Raw genomic sequence first — 20,085 nt, forward strand, 5'->3', positions numbered from 1 at the left:
GACCAAACTTAAAAGCCCATAAAGTTTTCAGTCAATTTTATTGCAAGGTTCAGTCCTGCATGGGATCAATAACAGGTTATTTCACCACAGATCAAGATGGCTCTTGATACTGGCCCAGTGCTAAGGGTCAAATCTGTTGGTTCAGATATCCTCATTTGCTCATATCCTCATGAGCAAGTCACTCTAGGGTCCTGTTATTGTCATGGGAGCAGGGTTGCTTTATCAGGCCTGATTTGGACATCCATGTTGGAGCGAGCTAAGCTTGAAACATCAGCTTCCCTCCACAACCCCAGGGCACTAGCTCATCCATCTGCATGGGAGATTTCTACTTTTGATCAGGTGAATCCCACCCTCGGTGTCTGTGCTGTGACCCTTCAGTCTGAGGTAAGTCCCTCTCGGTGCAGAGAGGGCGCCCATGTCTGTCCTCACCTCAGAAAAGGTCTCAGAGCCCGCCTCAGCGTAGTAAGGGAGAAATCAGATGCTCCTGTGGCTCCTTAGCAGACCAGTGTATACTCTTCTGGAGCCAGGCTCCCTGTTTGCCTTTTGTTCATTAGTCATGTTGTGTATCTTGAAGGAGAGGCTGGTTTCCACTGGTGAGCAACTGGCTATGCCAGTCACACCAAACTGATAAAGCCTGAATTTGGAGTAGATATCATTACAAAGGCATGTAGTGTCATGTGACAAAGAAAGAGAGGTGCTCAGATACGGGTATTTGCTAGTTGATAACTGTCCCTCTCGCGTGTGACCATTGGATGCGAGAGCTGCATAAAGCACCTCCGAGGAAGGCCGTTCTCCATTCCCCCAAAGAGACCTGAGGCCATTCACGCGAAGGAGCCAGGCAGCCTCCAGCAGCAGCATGTCCCAGCTGGAAACCGCAATGGCAATGACCATTGCAGTCTTTGACAAGTATGCAAAGATGCAAGGCAACACACGGACCCTCACCAAAGCCGAGCTAAAGACCCTCATGGAAAAAGAGCTACCCAATTTCCTCTCGGTAAGATAACTGTTCAGCCTCATCTCCGTATATACAAACAGCGAGAGCTATAGGTAGACAGGGCTGTTCGTTAGTGCATTATAGAGGGAACTCCATCTCCAAATCCACAGCGGCTGGCAGGAACTTTTAAGGGCAGCATTTGAATAAGAAAAGCCTTTGCTCATACCATGTTAAATTGATTCTTATACTCAGGGCCATTCCCAGTCTACCAAATTCATCACTCAAGTTATGGGGACAAAGGCTTTGAATTAGATTATTTTTCATTCTCAGAATTCATCTATTTCTGTTTATTCCTGGATTTATAATCTTAGATGATGTTGCAATTGCTGGGAAGGTGGTGATGTTGTCAGCAATTGAGGATCTTGACTGCAGATGGGAAATCTCTCTAAATATTTACGTATTTAGACTCTCTAAGCATTTATATTAGATGTTCAGTATGCATGCCAAAATGATACATAAACAAGAATAAGAGCAGTAGCAATTATCTTTAAACATAAAAGATCTGAAAAATGATTTCATATAATAGATTTATGTAGATGTACATTTAAACAGTTTAAATATTTGTACCTAAAACCTCTTAATATATTACAGTAAAAGATTTAGTTACCTGGGAGACAAAATGCCTTTCATTTTCAATTTTTTTTTTATTTGCTTCTCTTCACTAAAAAAAAAGAAAATGCCTTAAGAGACTCTCTTTCTTTCTACACAGGAGTAATGTTTCTTTCTCTAGATGTAAAATGATTCTTCTTAATTGCAGAAGTCTAGGAGGGAATGTTCCAAATGCAGATACCACTTTATATATCCAGAATAACTGAATTTTCTAACTACATTAGAGCACTACAGCAAAGGTAGCTCATACAATTTAGTATCTTTCCATGTAAGCACTGGAGCTCACTGTACAAAGTCTAGGACTGTTGGATTTATGACTCACAAATTAAATACAGATGCAATATTCAGGATAAGAATTTAGATGGCTCTGTGCAGTTATATAAACATGTCTATGAAAATATTTTAGAAAATAGATCAGTGGTTGTGACTGTGACTGTGTGAAGTAACATGGTATGTGTCCTGCTCCCGGACATATTGTATTTACAGTATTTTCAATTAAAAAACAACCTCCTTTGCCTCTTAAAAAAAAAAAAAAAAAAAAGAGTATAAGGGTGCATGGAAAGCCTCAAAAAATTCTAAAAACTTTGGTACTTTTTAGATATTTGGACTGAAAAACATTGCGGTATCATCACTGCACTAGATGGCTACCAGATGGCATAGCTCTCAAAGGTCATTCCTGACTACATTTGCTGGTTGGACACCACTTCTTCAGTTCCACATAACTGAATTTATTGCTTCTATTTATTTCCTGAAATTGCTGGAAAGTACTGGAATTTTCCAGGGAGATAATTAGCCAAATGTCCTTTTATGTTCTCATATCTGCCTCGCTCTTGCCTCTCTTTCCCATTCTACATTTTCTAGAGAAAAAATAACATGAAATAATGTTTTGTGTGGGTAGTTAAAATAAATCTTAACGAAGAAATTCCTGTCTTGTAGGCCAATAACTGTATGCAGAGAATAACTGAGAACATAAGTCCAAACTTATTTACAGACATTTATAAATATATATAAAAATTATATATATGTTATATAATATATAGTTATGTTTTTATTTATGCTACATATATATTATGTTAAATATATAATTTATATATATTTATAAATGTCTGTACTTAATATATATGTATTTAATATATATTTTATATATTTATTATATAATTTATGTTTATTATATTATATATATTTATAAATGTAAATATATATATTTTATATATATATATATATTTGGCAAGAAAATTCTGAGAAACAGCATCCCCGGATGCTCATCTATATTTCTGGCCATAGAAATAGTTACACCTGCAAAGGGCAAATGGCCTGGGAAGTGCTTTAGGAGCTTCAATCAGAAGCTGAATCCCGCAGTGCACAGTGAGGAGGAAAAGTAAATCCACACGTTGGACTGAATTTCTGGAATAAGCTACAAAGCGTTTACAGAAAATAAGTTCCAGCCTCCATTTCAGAAGCCATTCAGAAGCTAAAAGTAGTTCATATACGTGACTAGATGATTTAAAATAGGAACTCGCCAAGAGAAGAGAAACGGGCCCTTTCTTATATATTTGTTAATCACATCTAGGCAATTGGTCCAATTTTTAGGGATTTTAAAGACACATCTTCCCCCTGCCCCTCTGAAGTGAAGTATGAAATTGCAGAAAACTGAAATTCAGTTAGCTAGGCTGTAAGCAAGCAAAGCCTTCGCATTTCAGCTAAGGGAGTCATTACTTCAGATCTCTGGAATATTTCCAAAAGTTACTTAATTTCTTCCTCCTGGAATAGATTTAATCCTTTCTCTTCCAAGCTGCAGCAGGCCCAGCCGTGAAGCACTTTCCGTGGGCCTCTGCTGCCACCCGCTGCCTGTTAATAAAACTTCCATATTCCCAATCTCCCGGGTGGATGGGGTGGCTGGCAACCACGCCGGTCTCAGGCTCACTGGGCGGCCATGGCTTCTCTCCCGCAGGCAGGGAAGGACAAGGACAACCTGGACAAGATCTTCAAGGACCTGGATAACAACGGCGACTCCCAGGTGGACTTCAAGGAGTTTGTCACCTTCGTGGCTGCCCTCACCTGCTGCTGCCACAACTACTTCGAGCAGAAAGGGGCCCGATAGTGGCACTGGCAGCTCCCCGAGCTGGCCTTGCCCCCATCTGTGTGCTGGGCAAGCCAAACAAACCAGTCCCTGTCCCTGAGGCTCCTGTCTGTGTCTCTGTGGTAAAAAAATGCTCTTGACAGGTCCCACTGACCTGTACTGGTTTGTCTGTCATTTTCCACCATGCAGGGGACTCTCTTTGTAGCATGACGGGCTCACAAACGTTCTACCCTGATAGCACTCCTGCCAGGGAGCTGGGGATGTGGTTGGGATGGTGCACTATACCCATGGTCTTCAAAATAAATTAAAAGCAACACCTCGCCCCGAGTGCCGTCACCTAAGACTTTCTGTGCGCCCGCAGTTCCGGCCAGAGCCCGGCGAGTCCCGTGTGCCAGAGGCCTTCGCATGAGGCACCACGTCTGCCTCAGGGCCACGGGATGTCACATGGCAGAGGCCAGATCAAGGCCACAGCACCGAGTTTTGGCTGCAAAAGTGTTTCTCCTTCCCTGTTGAACCCTGCAGCAATGAGGCAACTGCTGGTACCCGCCACCAGCCCAAAGCCTCCACTTTGCTTCGTGAGTCTGTAGTTATGCAACAGGCTTGACCACCCATAGCCATGTCTGCGTATGTGGGGATGGTATATCTGTATGCATTTAAGTATATTCATCCTTTTGGGAACAAGCTGGGAAACGTTTGGGCCCGTACAATTATTAGGCACAGTGTCCTTGGGAATCCCCACCACAGATTCCTAATAAGGATAAAATCTCTCTTGGTGCCCCATTCCTGTTAGTTTGCAGGCACAACAGTCCCAGGTAGAGGCCACACTGAACGTGCAGGTAAAAACGTGTATTCCCCATGCTCATGCCTCTTCCCTGGCACCTCACCCACAGCAAAGCTGGGGAATCAGAGAACAGATTCCTGGCTTGTGGCAGAGATGCATCAGAAAATAGCTTTAATGGTGACAGTAATCTTTTCCCTGAGCTGTGTGTGCAAAAAAACCAATAGTTATGGCCATGCATAAAATTGAGAAATCCAGAGACCCAAATTAGCCCTCCCATCACAAACTGCTCCTCAATATTTCTGTTGTTTGAGGTTCCTATACAACTCTAAGCCTAAAATGAGACTTTCTGCCACTTTCCTTAATGTAAAGGAAGAACACTATAAATTACAGAGGTAAACTTCATATATTGCATATAGCACTAGTTAGCCATATAAACCATCCCAAGACATCTGCACATGTTTAGGTGTTAGCCATTTAAATTGAACAGTCTGTATTCAACTCTTTGAAATGTGTGAAAATGAATTTTCCTTTTCCAAGGTCAACATCAGTGTCTGAAAGGTTTCCTCTGCCTCCTTTCATGGTATTAAGCCTCATAGAAAAAAAAAAAAAAGCCTTTCTTACCACTATGTGGCACTAAACGCACCCTTTATATTATCTACTTTGTCCAAAATTCTGTTTACTGAAGCACAAATTAATGAATTTATATTCAAGATTCAAAAAAAACCCAGAAGTGTCCTTGACACGAGGGCAGCCTCCTCTCTCAGCAAGGCGCCTGTGTCCCATGCAGAGCGTGGCAGGTCGCCCTTCACCATTGCTTCACCCCCTGCAGCGAAAGCTGCGGGAACTGAGCCACCACGCGCCTGCGTCCTCCCCCTTCACAGGACAAGCTTAACTGCAGCACTTCAGCTGGCTAAGTCAAAGTGTTTTCCCTTTCTTTGCTATTGCAAGTTCCTTAAAAAATTCTAGTATAGTTCTAAACAACCCCAAGATCTCTTCAGGTGCATCCAGCACCTTTTAAAGAGTGTGGTGGTGAAAGGCTCTTGTTAAACTGGAGGTTCACCCTATTGCTGCATTTTATCTGTTGATTTTTAGGACACGTGGGACACATGCCCCATAGCAGACTGCATGTGATACCCGTCTGCATAACACTGCCGATTGCCCCAAATTCTCCCTTCTTTCCTAAACTCTGCTCATCTCCCGCATCCGCCCGCATTGTGGCCATGCTCATCCTCCTCCGCCCCCTCGGATGGCTGGTGCAGTGCAGGCTGCCTCTGCGCCGGTAGCTCATGCAAAGATGTGGGTTCCCCTCTGCACTTGCACTTCTGCTTGTGGTAGCACAAAGCAAAATCCCTTCCAGCACCCCAAAATGTGAAACAACCTGGAGCTGAGACCTGAGCTTTCACGTCCCCGGGAGAATACCTGAGGAATCCCTCCTCCCACCCACTGGAGCGGGCAGGGAGCCAGGTGGGATGTTGCCTTCCTCACCATCCTGCAGCCCCTCCTGCAAGTGCTCCTGCCCCTCTTGAGCTCTTGTGGGGAGCCCCAGGAGCACAAAAATCAGCTTTTTGCAGACAAGAGGTGAAACTTTGTATCCCAGGATTTTAGCCAGAGGGGGCCGTGGATGTTCAGCACTGCAGAAAGAGGGGGGAGGAAAGGGGGTTGTGACTTTTTTTCCCCTGCAGATCTTTCAGAAGCTGTAACTCAGCGATGAATATTCATTTCAATGTAGTACTGTAAATTCAGTGGATGACACCTCAGAGAGAAAATGATCCAGGAATAAAAGAAATTAACATATAGCTCCCACCTTAGCATGTAACTAAAGCGACTTTTCAGAATATTTAGCCTAAAAGCTTTTTGGTAGAGTCACTTCAGCTCTTTCAATCCCCTAATTTTCTTCTGCAGTATTATTAACTTCCACCATGGGCTCCTGGGGAAACGCTGAACATGCTGGGTTTTTCCTTCCAGGCACGCTTCTGTGGCGCAGTTAGACTGCACAGCTGCTAGGCCTGATTAATACCCACCATTTAATCCTCGCTCCTGGGCCTAAGAGTATTACACAGTATGTGCGAGTTGAAGAAATAGTACAAGTGAACTCTAAAAGAAAGGAAAAGACAACATAAATAGCACCTCAGGAAATATGAGTCAACAGTTGCGGGCAGCACGTGTTCAACCCTATGGTAAGAGAGAATAAAAGACATGGGACAAGATAGTGGCAAATGCAGGTACAAGAAAACATCATCCATGAGGAGATTGAGGCAAACCAAGGCTTCCCAAAGGAAAGTCAACTAAGTAGCAAAGCAGCCAGTAGATATTTTTGTTGTCCTATACAATATATGACTCCTTATTAACATTCAATACCTTCTCAACATTAAGGTATTCCAGTATGACATTACATAAATTAATATAATTTTATATGACTGATAAGGAAAGATTTATTGTACCAAGATGATGCTCTTCTGGCATTGAACTCATGCTCATGGTGTGCTTTCCATCTGCAAATGTCCTGAATGCTTTGAAACTTAATTTCTGAACCTGCAGAAATTTTATTCTCTTCAGCAACTTGTTCAAGTTGTCTAGGGTAACAACTTAGTTTTTGAAAATGTAAACATTTGCATTTATACTCCTCCTCACTTTTATCAGCCTAATCATAAGCTTCCATATTTTTGTAACACGTATGCACTGCAGGTTGTACTCATTGTTCCACTAGTGCTCATTTGTTGTGTGCTGAAAAATTCAAGTAAAATTTCTTTTTATTACTCCTGTAGTTTCTTTGGAACAGATTCCCTTAAGTAAGTCCTTTAATTCCCACCTCATGTCAAACATCAAACCCTTAATTATGCCACCATCAAATCATGAAAAAATATGCACAAAATGGAGCAGACCAAAAAAAAAAAAAAAAAAAAACCCTCTTTTAGATCCAGGGAAGCTCATCAACTCTTACAGACATTATTAAATTGCATTTTATTCCAAAGTTGTGTGATTTTGATAGGGCTTTCACTTTGAAGTGTATCAGTTCTCATCTTTGTGAAATGTCTGCCCAATGTCTTGCCTATTTCTCTACTTGCCTACTGACACTCTTTATATTTGTTTTCATTTGATAAGTAAAAACTGAAAGCTCAATTTCAAATAAAGCTAATTATTTTAACAATTTCCCTTACTATAACATCTGCCTGCTGTAATTGCCATTTCGAACTTTTGGTGGGGTACTGTCAAGGCTCTTTAGCTTTTAAAATAACCTGTTGAACTTTCATTTCCATACCTATATGCAGGAGACAAGAAGCATAATGCCAGCTAACCCTAAAGATGCCAGTGCTCCCTTACCTTGTGGTTTTGCCTGACAAACTTCCTTATCATTTTACTTTCAAGCTCACTAGTGCCATGGGCAAACTCGAAGTCATCCTGAGAAGCTCAGTTTTTATTTCCCCAATATCCTTGTTTGGGGCTCAAACTCAGGTATTTCTCTCCCTGCATGCTCCAAGCATCCCACCTAGCAAGAAGCTCTTGACCTGCTGTGACGAGACCAAGCTCTTTGCAAAATTCACGTGTAGCTGTTTGTTGTTGTAGAAAAATATGGGCAGAGGAGGAGGTGAAGTTTCTGATTTTTTTATGCAATGGTCTCACAGTAGAAAAAAGAGGGCAGAAGAGCTGGGGGACTCAGCAGCAAACTGGAGATCATGAAGCTCAGCCCACCAAGGGCTGGGGACCCTCCTAGGTCAGCTGAGCAGCACTGGCAGTTTTTCCTTTTCCTTTCAGTGAGCTCTTACAAGAAAAAGACATTGCTCAGACATCTGACATGAGGGTCTAGGCTGCTCTTTTCCAAAAGGGGCCTCGTGGCTGCAGCGCAGCGACGTTCAGCTCTCGCCCGGTGTCCTGGGGGATGTCATCCACCGCCCAAGCAGACTCCATGGCCAACGTCCTTGCTGGCTTGGGTGCCTTTCCGAGGTACCTTTCACATGCTCTGGGAGCACAGCGCTGGGGCTTCACACAGGTTTCTGCTCTCAGAGCCACCCACCTGGAAATTAGTCATTTCACCAGCTAATTGACTAGGCTTTTGTACAGCTTTTTCGGGATGTTTGCTTCTCTAGATTTGTTCCACTTTTTTTTTTTTTTCTTTTCTATTCAATACTTTTTGCTCCCCTATCAACCTGAAAGCCTCACGGCTCCATTCCAAAAGCTGGTCATAGCCCAAGGGAAAGAAACCCTCTTTTTTCTTATTTCTTTTTTTCTGTAAAGGCAGAGGGCTTGTAAGGGCTCCCCTCTGACAGGTGACAAACAGGGACATACATCATGCTGTGCTGCAGGACTAGGCAGCAGAACATTCCACAAATAAGTTCAATTCCATCTAGCAAACCTTTCCATTACCTCCAAACAAATGCATTGAATTTTTCTTCATGATTTTATAGCCTTCTATTTAGATGTAATTGCCAATAACATTTTCTTTCATTTTAGGAGAGGCAAAAGTCGGTCTCTAAAGTGTTAGGTAGCTATTGACTGCTACATTCAGAAAGAACAAAAGGTTCCTGAAAGCAAATGGATAAAAAAGCTCAGCCGAGGCGTGCTCAGATGACCAGGGACCTTCTCCCAAGCTGCAAGTACAAGCACAGAGAGACGGAAGCAACCTGCAGGTCACTGCCACAGTTTTAGCCTTTCCATGTAGAAAAGCTGAAATTTGATGGCGCCTTCAAATCCAAGGATCGTGGGTTTGCTTTAGAAGTGTTTTCATGTTCAGAAATCTCTTCGGTTCTCCTCCAAAGCTGTTCACTTCTTAAATTAAAGTAAAATTCAGGTTATTATCTTTCCTCCCTGAAGTCCATCCACCTGTGGTAATTATGTGTGCTTCAAAAAACCCCCATCAAGGCTGCAAACCCTCAAACCAGGGAGGAAACATGTAGCAACCCCCATCGAGCTTACAGACCTCTTGATGGTCTGTACAAAATGATGGGAAGAGGAGGAACCTGAATTCAGTCACTTTCATACTTTGTCCTCAGAGATGAAAAAATGCTTGGAAATGCTTTCCATATTAGGAATTATGGTGATATCCTGTGTCCACTACGGGCTGCACGTTGTCTGGTCTCTGCAGGTTCTCTGCAGCTCAGGAAAACTGTCGATAAAGCAAAGGTTTTGGTGGAGACAGTAGCTGCTGGGCTGTGTAACTAGTGTTGTGACTGGTGCCATTTTTAAAGTCTCCTTTGAAAACCTAATCTACAAATAAATATAAAAGAAATCAAGCAATGATTAGTATTTTTATTGCTCTGTGGTTAGGCAGGGTTTTTACTGCATTCTCTTTACATTTTTTAAAGGACTTGAGCATCATAGGGCACTGAGAAAAAGAAACCAGAATATTTTTTTGTTTTTGTTGCCTGGAGAGGGCTAATACATCTAGATGCTTTGCAATAAATACTCACTTCCCATAGAAATTTTTCTTTTAATCTTTGAAAATGCACACAGCACTGATGTGCAGCTAGAAAAGAATATCAAAAGAAAGGAGAAAGTCCAAACCAAGTAAGTGTCAGGCTTTCTAACTACATGGACTCTTCAGCCAGCACCGAATGTCAGTTATACTTGGGGATCAGAGGTGGTGACCTCCTCCCCCCTGGTGACAGGAATGCTGATATATGGTCCTCAAACAAGACGCAGACCTTGGTAGATATATGGGGAGGATTAAGATTCTTGCAAATTGCTTTGAAAAAGTAATAAAAAAAAAAAGGCAAAAAGTGCAGGCTCCCAATTCTTGTTGCTAGCACAGGGTACTAAGTTGTGCAGCTGGTCAACAATACAGGATGACAGAGGAGGATTCATGGCAACACACAGAAGAGCCATAGAGGCTTTGCTATAAGATATCGTTTGTTCTCCTTTTTAATAGCTCTTTTGTTTCAAAGTCCTAGTGAAGGATAACTGTGGTGAAATGGAAAGCAATAATTGACAATGAAAGCAAACAAGTCATCAGCCAGTGACCTCAAGTGAGAACAATATATTGGGAGGAAGGGAAGACATCAAGAGAGTGGGAGGAGAAGCAGCATAAAGGAAAAAAAACAGATCAGCGCTGCTATATTTGAAGTTGAAATTTTGAGAGCGAAGGAAATGCTTCTTTGCAAATGAATGACTTGATGCAAACAGACTTGGGCTCAGAGCAGGGCTAAGGGTTTCCCTGGTGCCCTCCCAGGTCTCCGAGCCCGAGGAGGGAGAAGAAGCATCAACTCGGGGCCCACCGCAGTGAGTGCATGGAGCTGGCTGAGCCCTCCTTCCGCCAGGCGGATTGCCAGCCCCTTTGGTCTCCTCCACCACGTCCTACGTGCTTGGGTTTTCCTGCCCTCTTCCCTGGAAAGGTCTGCGGCTGAGCCTAGGAATCACCATCATGCATCCGAGAAGACAGCACATCCCCAGCAGAAGCTGGGGTGGAAGAAAGGACCCTTCTGGAGAGTGTGGGGATAAGATGGGGCTTGGGAAAATCTCCTTTCAGACACTGAATCAAGAGAGCAAATATCCTTTTGGTGCAGCAAAGATAGAACCTAAACTAGTGTTGTCCACATAAATCCAAATGGTGGTTTTGGTGTCCCACAACCAACTTTGTCCTGATGTGCCAGCCAGGAGAGCTGTTTCCTGGTCCGCCCTGGAGGACCCCCGGGGCTCAGTGCGGAGTAGGACAGGGCCTGAGGTGAAGAGAGAGCTCCAGCAAAAGCCAGGCAATGTTAACAGGTCTATCTCTGACTTTGGCCTTCCAAAAGCTCAGGAATTAAAATGATAATTAATAGCTGTTTCAGCAGGTTTGGTCTCTGTTTAACAGGACCCTGCTTGAACGCTGGCTTGGACCTTCTCTTACTCTCCAGACTGGTTTCTGCTGTAAGATCAAGGACTATTTGCTCCCACAGTCAGGCCACTGACCTATATAGAGCAGCAAAGCTACACGCAACAAAGGCCAAAGCTGAATTTCCTTTTAAAAATAATCTAAGTTTAGAAACAATTTAGATGCTCATGTAGCCATGTGACGGCAAGAGCTGTGGAGCCTAAAGCCAGAGGTTTAATCTGTACCTGACTCTTGGCAGACCTTGTTCTGCTGCTGACTTTGCATCTGCAAATCTTTAAGATGTTAATTGCTCTTAATGGCAGAGGCAGAGATGGAGGCACAAGGAAATCACATCTCTTAATATATGTCAGTCTCTAAACACAATAGTTTTCATTAATTTAAAAGAGACCTCCTCTAATTTATGCATACTGTCCAGCCCAAAGGAGGTTCAGATTCCTGAAACGGGCCTCTAGACATTATGCCAGGATGAGTAAAAAATGTTAATGATATCTCTCATTATGCTTCTCTCGTTGCTTATACGACTTTTACAGATTTCATGCCTGGGATTTTCAGAATTGCTCCGTGCTGATCGCAGTATGACCTTTTTGCTTCTAGAGATTGAGGTATTCATTTAAAATAGATTCCAATATGAATATATAAATTGGAATGCAGATTTTTCCCCCCTAGTCTAATGAAGTAAAATCTTAATTGTTAAAACACGTTATCTCAAACTTACACCAGCCCTGAAATGAGTTAACCCAATATATACTATACTTATCTTGCTGTTATTCAGAGTGGCTTGTGTTTGATGACTCATGCATATAGTCAAACTTCTGATTTCTTATTTTGTATCATCAGGAGAGTTTAAAAGTGCAACTTCTGTCATATTGAAGCAAAAATCCATTACATGTAAGGAATGACTAGAGGTCCATTTTGTGATCAAATGCATACAGCAGGATTAGTGATCATCTGTAGCTCAGCTGTTATTTTTACTGGGTTATCAAAGCCCTGGGGAGGATTTTGTAAAGCCATTTAGCCCGAAGGAAGGGATTAAAGAGGTTTCTCCCCATGAAACATCTGTTACAAACGTACTTTCTAATATTCAGAGCAGAATGTTAAAATTAATCTGAAAAGGGAACAGCCTCTTTCCCTTTCGGCAGTCACATTCTGGATGGTTGGTCTCCCTAAGAGTCAATCCAGGGCTTCTTCCCTGGCCCAAGTCAGAAACCTCCCCAAACAATGCACCAAAGGGGACTTCTCTGGGTGCTGTGCACTTCCAAACATTGGTGGGATACTTCAACTTCTTCCACAAAGATCTCTTGCCTTTCCTCAGTTAATGAGAAATTAGGACTTGAAGCGACTTTTTTAGAAAGTCCAATCATCCATGATCTCCCTTGCTCCTTTCCCTGAATCCTGGGGCTCTACATTCTCATTTTTGCAGCATATGCACATGCACACAGATTTTTTTTCCAGGCAGGTATCTGATGGAATAGGTGCATAGTTGACTACTTGAAGCAATCCAAACCTATCTTTCCCCCAAATAGAACCCAAGTTCTCTATCTGCCCTTATCGATGTAATTTAAAACAGAATACTGATAAACTTGGGTACTAGCAGGTCAGATACTCGTGACTCAAGCATTTTTTCTGTAGCCCTTCTCTACTCCCAGGATGCTCCCTCAAGCCCACTTGTCCCACCCCAGGGCGAAGCTCGTGCCCCAAGGTCAATGACAGTGTCTGTAGGAACAGGTAGGACTAAGTCAAGCTGGACTTTTAGTGCTTACAGCATTGCTTCCTAGAGTATTGGGGGGACCAATATATGCTATGCGAGCATACCTCTGTGTGTTAGAAAAAATGCATAAAAACATTCTCAAGATTTTGCCTGGGTTCATGCAGAGAAATGCAGAAAAAATGAGGAGATCAAATTTGATGTTCCTCATTCTTAGTGCTTCTCTTTATTACTGAGTTTAACAAGATAGTCTGTTTTTTTAAGTAAAAGGAAAACTAATTTAATTCTTTCCCACTGTATAATTCCTTATACATGCTTATATACACTGAATTCACTAGACTGGAATTTCAGGAGCGTGAGAGAATGGGCTTCCTGGCGGAATCCTAACAAGAGCCATAAGTGGCGCAGATGATGCAGCATCTCCCTCCTGAGTGAGGCAGGGAAAAGTGCTGCAATTCTTCAAAGAACGACACTGTGGTCGATGCTCTGGCAGCGCTACCGAAGGCGGGAGAGGAGCCGCACGCAGCTGAGCGCTTGGTAGGACACGTCCGTTGTCACTGCTCCGCAGCTGGCTCTGAGCAAGGACAGAGGCGCCTTCCCCTTGCTCGGAGGGCTGCAAGGAGGAGCCCTGGGCTCACACGCATCCAGGAGCAGAGGAGCTTTCTTCCTGCAAATACAGCTTGTGGTAACAAAAATTCTTTAAAGCAGATATATGGGAAAGCCAGAGATGCTATTTCTGGTGCTGAATAAGAGGATAAGGGTCATAGAAGAGAACCAGATAATAAAATGACACTAGCTCCAACTGGTATTAACTGCATCCCTAGGAGCAACGATACAGTTAGATCGGCCGAGCCTTCCTACGTGTGGAGCTGCCTGAGGTTGCACCAGCAATTCTGGCTAATGCGTCCTGAGACCTGCAGATGGGCACGGTGGCCGAACGAGCAGGCAGGACTCCTCCCCAGGGGTGAGGAAGGGTCCTCGGCCTCCACGCAGCACTGCCATGCAGAGGCCGCCAGAGCGGACACAGACTCACCTTTGGAGCCATGTGCACATGGAGAATGGCAGGGAAAAGCCCGAGCTCTCCTGAAAACCGGAGGAAGCCCAGAGTCAGGCCACAGAGGTCATAAAACCGCCTGCAAATAACCCCAGAAAAACCGGGCTGTGTCAGAGCTGGCAATGGGCTTGGGGCCGCCACGCAGGTGCCGCTGCCGCTCCGCCGCATGGCCGGGACACAGCGCTCGACCTAACAGCTGCTGCTGGGCTGAAATATTTTCCCTCCGAGGCGGAAAGTATTAAAAACGTACTGACAACACACATGCCGCCTTTTCTGAGGTGATAAACCTGCTTTTCTATTTCAAGGCCGCACTCCTGTCCCTGGCAGGACGTGGCGGGGACAGTTTCTCCCCACTGCGGAGGCAGCGGTCGCACTCTAGGGCTGGCGGAGGGGCACGAGATGCTTGGGGGACTCTCGAGGGGCACTGGCCACCCTGGGGCCTGAGGCCTGGTGCAGGGGGGAAGGGCTGGCAGGCCCCCCTGTAGCTCCATCCCGCAGGAATGTGCTGCATTCTGGAGCTGGTGCATGTGGCCGTCGCGAGCTGTCCTTAAAAAGCGTCCGGGCTGCAGCGCTGCCGACAATATCGCCTGTCGGGGAGCACGAGGAGGGAACTAAGACAATTTCCAAACATGATACCCGCCGCGGGCCTGCAGCCGCTGGCCTTTAGAGGAGGACACCCTGGAAGCCGTGACCAGAAATAACTGCGGCCTTATGTGACATCTGCAGCCGAGGCTCGAACTCAGACCACAGGCATCCGGTCTCCAATTTCAAGATTATAAAAATTAAAAGAAAAAATAATGAATAAAGGTATCTCTGAGCAGTGTCGTGGCCGGATTATGGAGCACTCGTGCGCACAGCAGAAACAGTTTGTGGGCTGAGCAGTAGCTCCTTTTTTCTTTTGGTGTAAGCAACAACTCCCTACATTTTTGCAAAATTACTCTGTGAAGGCCTGCAGAGAAGCAGAGCCTCTGAAACTCATTTAATTAGATAAGTTGGATCTGCAGTGAGGAATTTGGATGCCATCCAGGTTGGGGACGGATAACTGAGCGCTCTGGCCGGCCAGGAGCGGAGTCTGCTGATTTGTGTGCGGATCAGCTGCCGCTCCCCCGCGCTTCCTCTCTCTCTGCTGCCCTGGAGGCCATCTGACCACCCGTTCCCCCGCCAAAGCTTCGGGGCTTTTCCACGGAGCGATCCATTTTCAGGACGGCAGTTACGGAAGCAGGAGGTGCGCGGATGAGGCCGCGGTGCCGCGGGGTGAGATTTCTCCAGGTCCCTGCTCCCATGGCAATGCCGCTGCATCCCCGCCACAGCCCCTGCTTGGTCCTTTCTCAGCATCATCTGTCTGCGGGGCTCATTTTGGCCTCTCCTCCTATGTGAGTTTTCCCAGCCTGTGAAAACAGACTGTCTGGGAGACATCGAACACTCACTTTGTGTCGGTGGGAACTTCTGGGGTTGCAGTTTGGGCAAACAGCAGTGGGGCAGCTCCACTGCAGGAGATGTTACCGAACCGAGCTCTGATGTCCCTTCAGTCACTCCGACTTTCCAGAATGGGGTATTTGATATATCAGAGTAAAAGAAAAGTGCAAATAAGGCATGCATGTGTGATATTCATTGCCTAATCAACTCTAATATTGTTCAAGTGTCATGAAATTTATTTCCTGCTACCCCAACCCACTCACTGAGAGAGTTTTGGGAAAATCTAGTCCCTTTACATCAGAACTGAGTGAGAGGAGGCCTGAACTTTGTCGTTTCATATTTTTCAGAACAGAGAAGCACTAATGGAGTTTTCTGTGCCGTGGCATACATCTAGCTCCGTTTCTTGCAGCAACCACCTCACTTTGGCTCTCACCTCATCAGCCTCCCCTCCGCAGACCGACCCGGTGCTGCTGCCGGTGGCCAGAACACGCGTGGCCCAAAGCAGAGCTGCGATGGAGCACTAAAGTGAACCAAGTGGCACGAAGCAGAGGCATTGCAGGACACACAGAGACCAGAACAACTTCATGTACAGTTAATAAACTCTTTTTCTGCTCCAGCATCCAAGGTCACTGCAAAAGTCAATTGAATTGCACACTACAATACAAGAACCAAATAAAAATACCAGTGATTACCCACATGACTCCTTTGCAGGAAGAGGTGGCAGCTTGAGTGGATGCCCAGGAGTCTGAAACTCAGCTGGGAAATATGAACTTGGGGATGATCCTTGAGAACAGCTCACGTTCATTCAAAACATAAAACTTGCCCATTTCTCTTCCTGGCACTTGTAGGAGGAAATACAAATCTAAAAAACTCAGATAAAGTCTTCCAGAGTTCATAGTGTCTTCCAGTTTAAATATGGTGAGTGTCTCCAGACGTACTTTTAGCATACATTATCTCATACCAGGTTCAGAGTCACAAGACTCAGCACAGTGGTTGCAAAAAAGTCAGTAAGTCAATAGGCCATTGCAGGGAAGACTCAACCTTGTTCAGAGAAGAGTTAAAATTTTACCAAGTCAGGAGAATACCCTTTGCCCATTACACCTGCAGTAATCTGAATTACGATGCCATATCCGTATTTTAACATCACCTAGTCATCAAGGTTTAAATATATTGATATTGCCACAATTCTCCAAGAACTGATTGTGTTGCTGAAGACATTAACAAACAAAAAAGAAATTTCCTGAGGATTGTAAACAGTGTAGGAGGGGAAAGCCAACATGTATTCTTATTCGCAATCTTTGTGTTGTTTAATGCACTGTGGGATATTTAAACAAGGGTCAGTGATTTCTTACTGGGAATTACGTACCTGGGTGAAAAATAGAAAGCACTGTGCAAGGAATTTTGGGATTTTCCTTTTTCAAAACCTGGTAAGAGCAGTGGGAATCTGGAAAAAGAAACAGAAACTAAACTTTTTCACATACAGCATATTTTCCCCACAGAGCTGCCAGAGGCTTGTTCCACTTCGTGTGAATTTTAGGGAGGTTTAAGGAAGTGCAGAAATATCAGGGCGGAAGTTTCAGACTAAACGCTTGGTGCTCTCAGAGCCAGATTTGGCCGGTGAGGGGGAAACCAAAAGGAAAAGCTTGAGCAAGAGCCCATGGGGCTATTTTGGTCTGCAGTTGCAGCACGCTGATAACTCACTATGAAAGTTCGTGTGCATGTGGGGTGCTTCCTATAGGGCCTTATCTGTCCCTCTGGGTTGGTCCCATCCTGTGCCCTGCCCGCTGCAATGCGCAGGCAATGGAGAGCAGCCCTATGTTTGCCTTCCATGCTGCTCTTTCTAGGAATGGGAGTTTTATTTTTTTATTTGCTTTATGACATACCTGAAATGGACCTTTCCATATGTGCCTCTGTAGTGACAGAAATAGATGACATTCGCATTTTTTGCTTTCAGATGTTTAAATCTGTGAATATTAATGTTTCTGCTTCTGTATTAAAATATTCTAAAAATGCTCCTGCGACAATATTACCAAAACAGGTGCAAATATAGAGATACAGCTAAAAATATGAGAGGAAGACGCCAAATAAACAGCAGTTCTACTGCCTGTGTCACCCCACAGCAGGCATCCAAGGATCTTGCTCAGGAGGATGTTACTCTGCTGCATTGCATGGAAATGCGCTTGGAAATGCACAGACCTGCACTTGGAGACGAAGCTGAGCTGTTTTCCACCTCCTGCAAAGCAAGAGCGCTGGGGGATAAGAGTCCCCTCGGTAGCCAAGCGCTTGTCATCTGGACAGAGGTGCTCCCCACTCGTGTTCTTCACCCCATGCGCATCACCGTGGACACTCAGGCCTTGCATGGGCCAGGCCCTGTTCGGGCCCAATGCCTACAGGAAAATGCCTAAGCTTGGGGAGAAGTGAATGCAACGGGAGTTTGTTAAACTTCAGCAACAAACATGGGAGAAAAAAAGAGAACTCGCTTTCCACCAGAGACGCCCGTGACATCCCCCTTTTCCCTAATAAGGACAGGCAGCGAGGCTGTTCTGCGCTTGCTGAGCGCCTCTTCTCACCCGCAGATACACTGAGCTTCCAAAGAGCCTGTTTGAAAGAGTCTTTATGTCCAGCTGTGTACCGAACTTTGATGGTGAAGGGATTCTCTGAGTCCATCTCAGATGAATTTCTGCCCACTTCTGAGTTTATAGGTTATTATATTTTTTCCTAATATCCATTTTGCTCTTATTAAGGGTGCAGAATTAAGGAAAGTGAAACCTTTCTTTTGCTGCAAATTCCTCTGTTTACTAAAGCACCGTATCTCTTTTTGTCACCTCATCCTTAATTCTCTGTCCCTTTGCTCCATTCTGCCCAGTCTTTCTGCATCAGAAAAGCTGCAATTCTCCTTTCCATAGGCTTCAAATAATTACCTATAATTCTAGAATCTCTCTTCTATCTCCCTGAAGAAAATTACCAGCACAAGTAACCTAAATGTACCTAAAGGTCAGTGCGCTCGTGAATGACCCAAATTGGACTCTGGGTGAAGATCTGCACTCAGGCCTTAAACATAGAGGCGGATTAAGAGCTTCTGGCAGTCGTGTCCTTGCTCTTCACAGCCTTTTCCTCTGCACTGAAGTAAAAGTGCCTTTTCTTCTGCCCTGAAGGATGGGGCTGCCGTGCACTCCCGCCACGCTCATGTATCCGCGGTGTGCATGCACGGAGCCGAAGGGCAGCCCCCGCAGGAATCTGCGGCACGCGGTGGCTCTGGGAATGTGACGCATGGTGCCGGGAGCCGTGTCGGGGGGCAGCTGCCCATGCCCGTCTTGCTTCCTCAGCCTGCGGCACCGGGAACGCAGCCGGCAGCCCCGGCCGGGCCTCAGGCCCCGCGCTTGCCGTGAGGCGCATGGCGGGGGGCCACAGGTGACAGGTCGGGTCTGGGATGTTCTTCTGTGTTTGGGAAAATGTGTCTGCCCATGCAAGGAAGCACAGGGCTCCCTGCTTGTCACAGCACCTGAAGCCTCGTGTGAGGAACCAGGGACACACTGCGCCAGACGCCGCAGAGACGCCGGGGAGGATGGGCCAGCTCCGAAGTGCGCAGAGTCAGAGGCAGCGGAAAGGTCAAAACCCGTAAAGGAGAAAGGCAGGAGTACGGCGGGGAGGGAGGCAGAGTCTGCAGGGACCTTCCCACGAGTGCCGAGCAGATCCGCAGCACTGTGAGAGCGTGAGTCGGGTCTGCCGCTGCCGGCCCTGCCTCTGCTGCACGCGGCCGCTCCTGAGGAGAGCCTTCCTCAGCAAAGACGTGCCTTGCCGTGCCAACACGGCCTCAGAATTATCTCTCTCTTCTGGAGTTCCTCCCGTTAGGCAGCCCCTTAAGGTTGCGGGCAATGCGTTTACACCTCTCTGTTCACAGGAAGCTCATTGGATTTTTCACCCAGGGTAAGTGAGTTGGTGGCATGACACTTAATTATACCCTGCGCCCTGCACGGCGTATGTCCACGCGACGTGTGGGCGCATGAGGTAGATCTGAACATGCCCTTGGTGAGTTGCTCTCCAGCATCTCAGTCAGCGGCCTTGGCCCTGGGCCATTAGGAAAGGCCTGTGGCTTGTCTTTGGACTCGTGCTCCAACCAATCTACCACACTGGATACTAGTGGGTTTGAAATTGTCTTCTTGACTTGCGTCGTTCCTCTTCACCAGCTGTTTGCTTTTGTGCAGCACCAAGGTGCTGTTGACTCGTACATGTTTTTGTTTGTTTGTTTTTTTGCCTGTAGGCTTCAAATCTTTTCCTACCAAAATGCTGTTAGTAAGCAATCCCCATCTCATAATTATATGTATATTTATTGGTATCTAAATGAACCTCAGCTATGAAAAATGCCATGTGAAGTATTATCAAAGGCTTCATTAACCTCTACATATATAATATTTAGAGCATCTCCCTATATTCTTACCTATGTGTATATTGCTGCACACAAAGTGCAGGGATTGGCAGCAGGCAGTGATTGTGCCAAGGATTAGCTTTTCATATTCACAATTGGAAGAATAAAGACATAATTAATTAAGTTAACATAATTTTTACTGCTGCAGGATAACTTTGCCTTCTTGGCAACATTTTCTGGAAAACTGGTTCTTTACAATGTGATTCTGCTTTTAA

General features: G+C 45.1%; 1 protein-coding gene across 1 annotated transcript; it reads left to right on the forward strand.

Moving 5' to 3' along the window:
* Nucleotides 1-852: 852 nt before the first annotated feature.
* S100P (S100 calcium binding protein P) lies at nt 853-3,717 on the forward strand. Its single transcript, XM_010217972.2, has 2 exons — nt 853-994; nt 3,555-3,717. The coding sequence occupies exons 1-2, from the start codon at nt 857-859 to the stop codon at nt 3,702-3,704; spliced, it is 288 nt and encodes a 95-aa protein (XP_010216274.1). The 5' UTR covers nt 853-856; the 3' UTR covers nt 3,705-3,717.
* The last annotated feature ends 16,368 nt before the right edge of the window (nt 3,718-20,085 follow it).

This window comes from Tinamus guttatus, unplaced genomic scaffold (genome assembly GCF_059628265.1).
Source record: "Tinamus guttatus ecotype Peru unplaced genomic scaffold, ASM5962826v1 Tinamus_guttatus_pri_ptg000052l, whole genome shotgun sequence".
NCBI lineage: Eukaryota > Metazoa > Chordata > Aves > Tinamiformes > Tinamidae > Tinamus > Tinamus guttatus.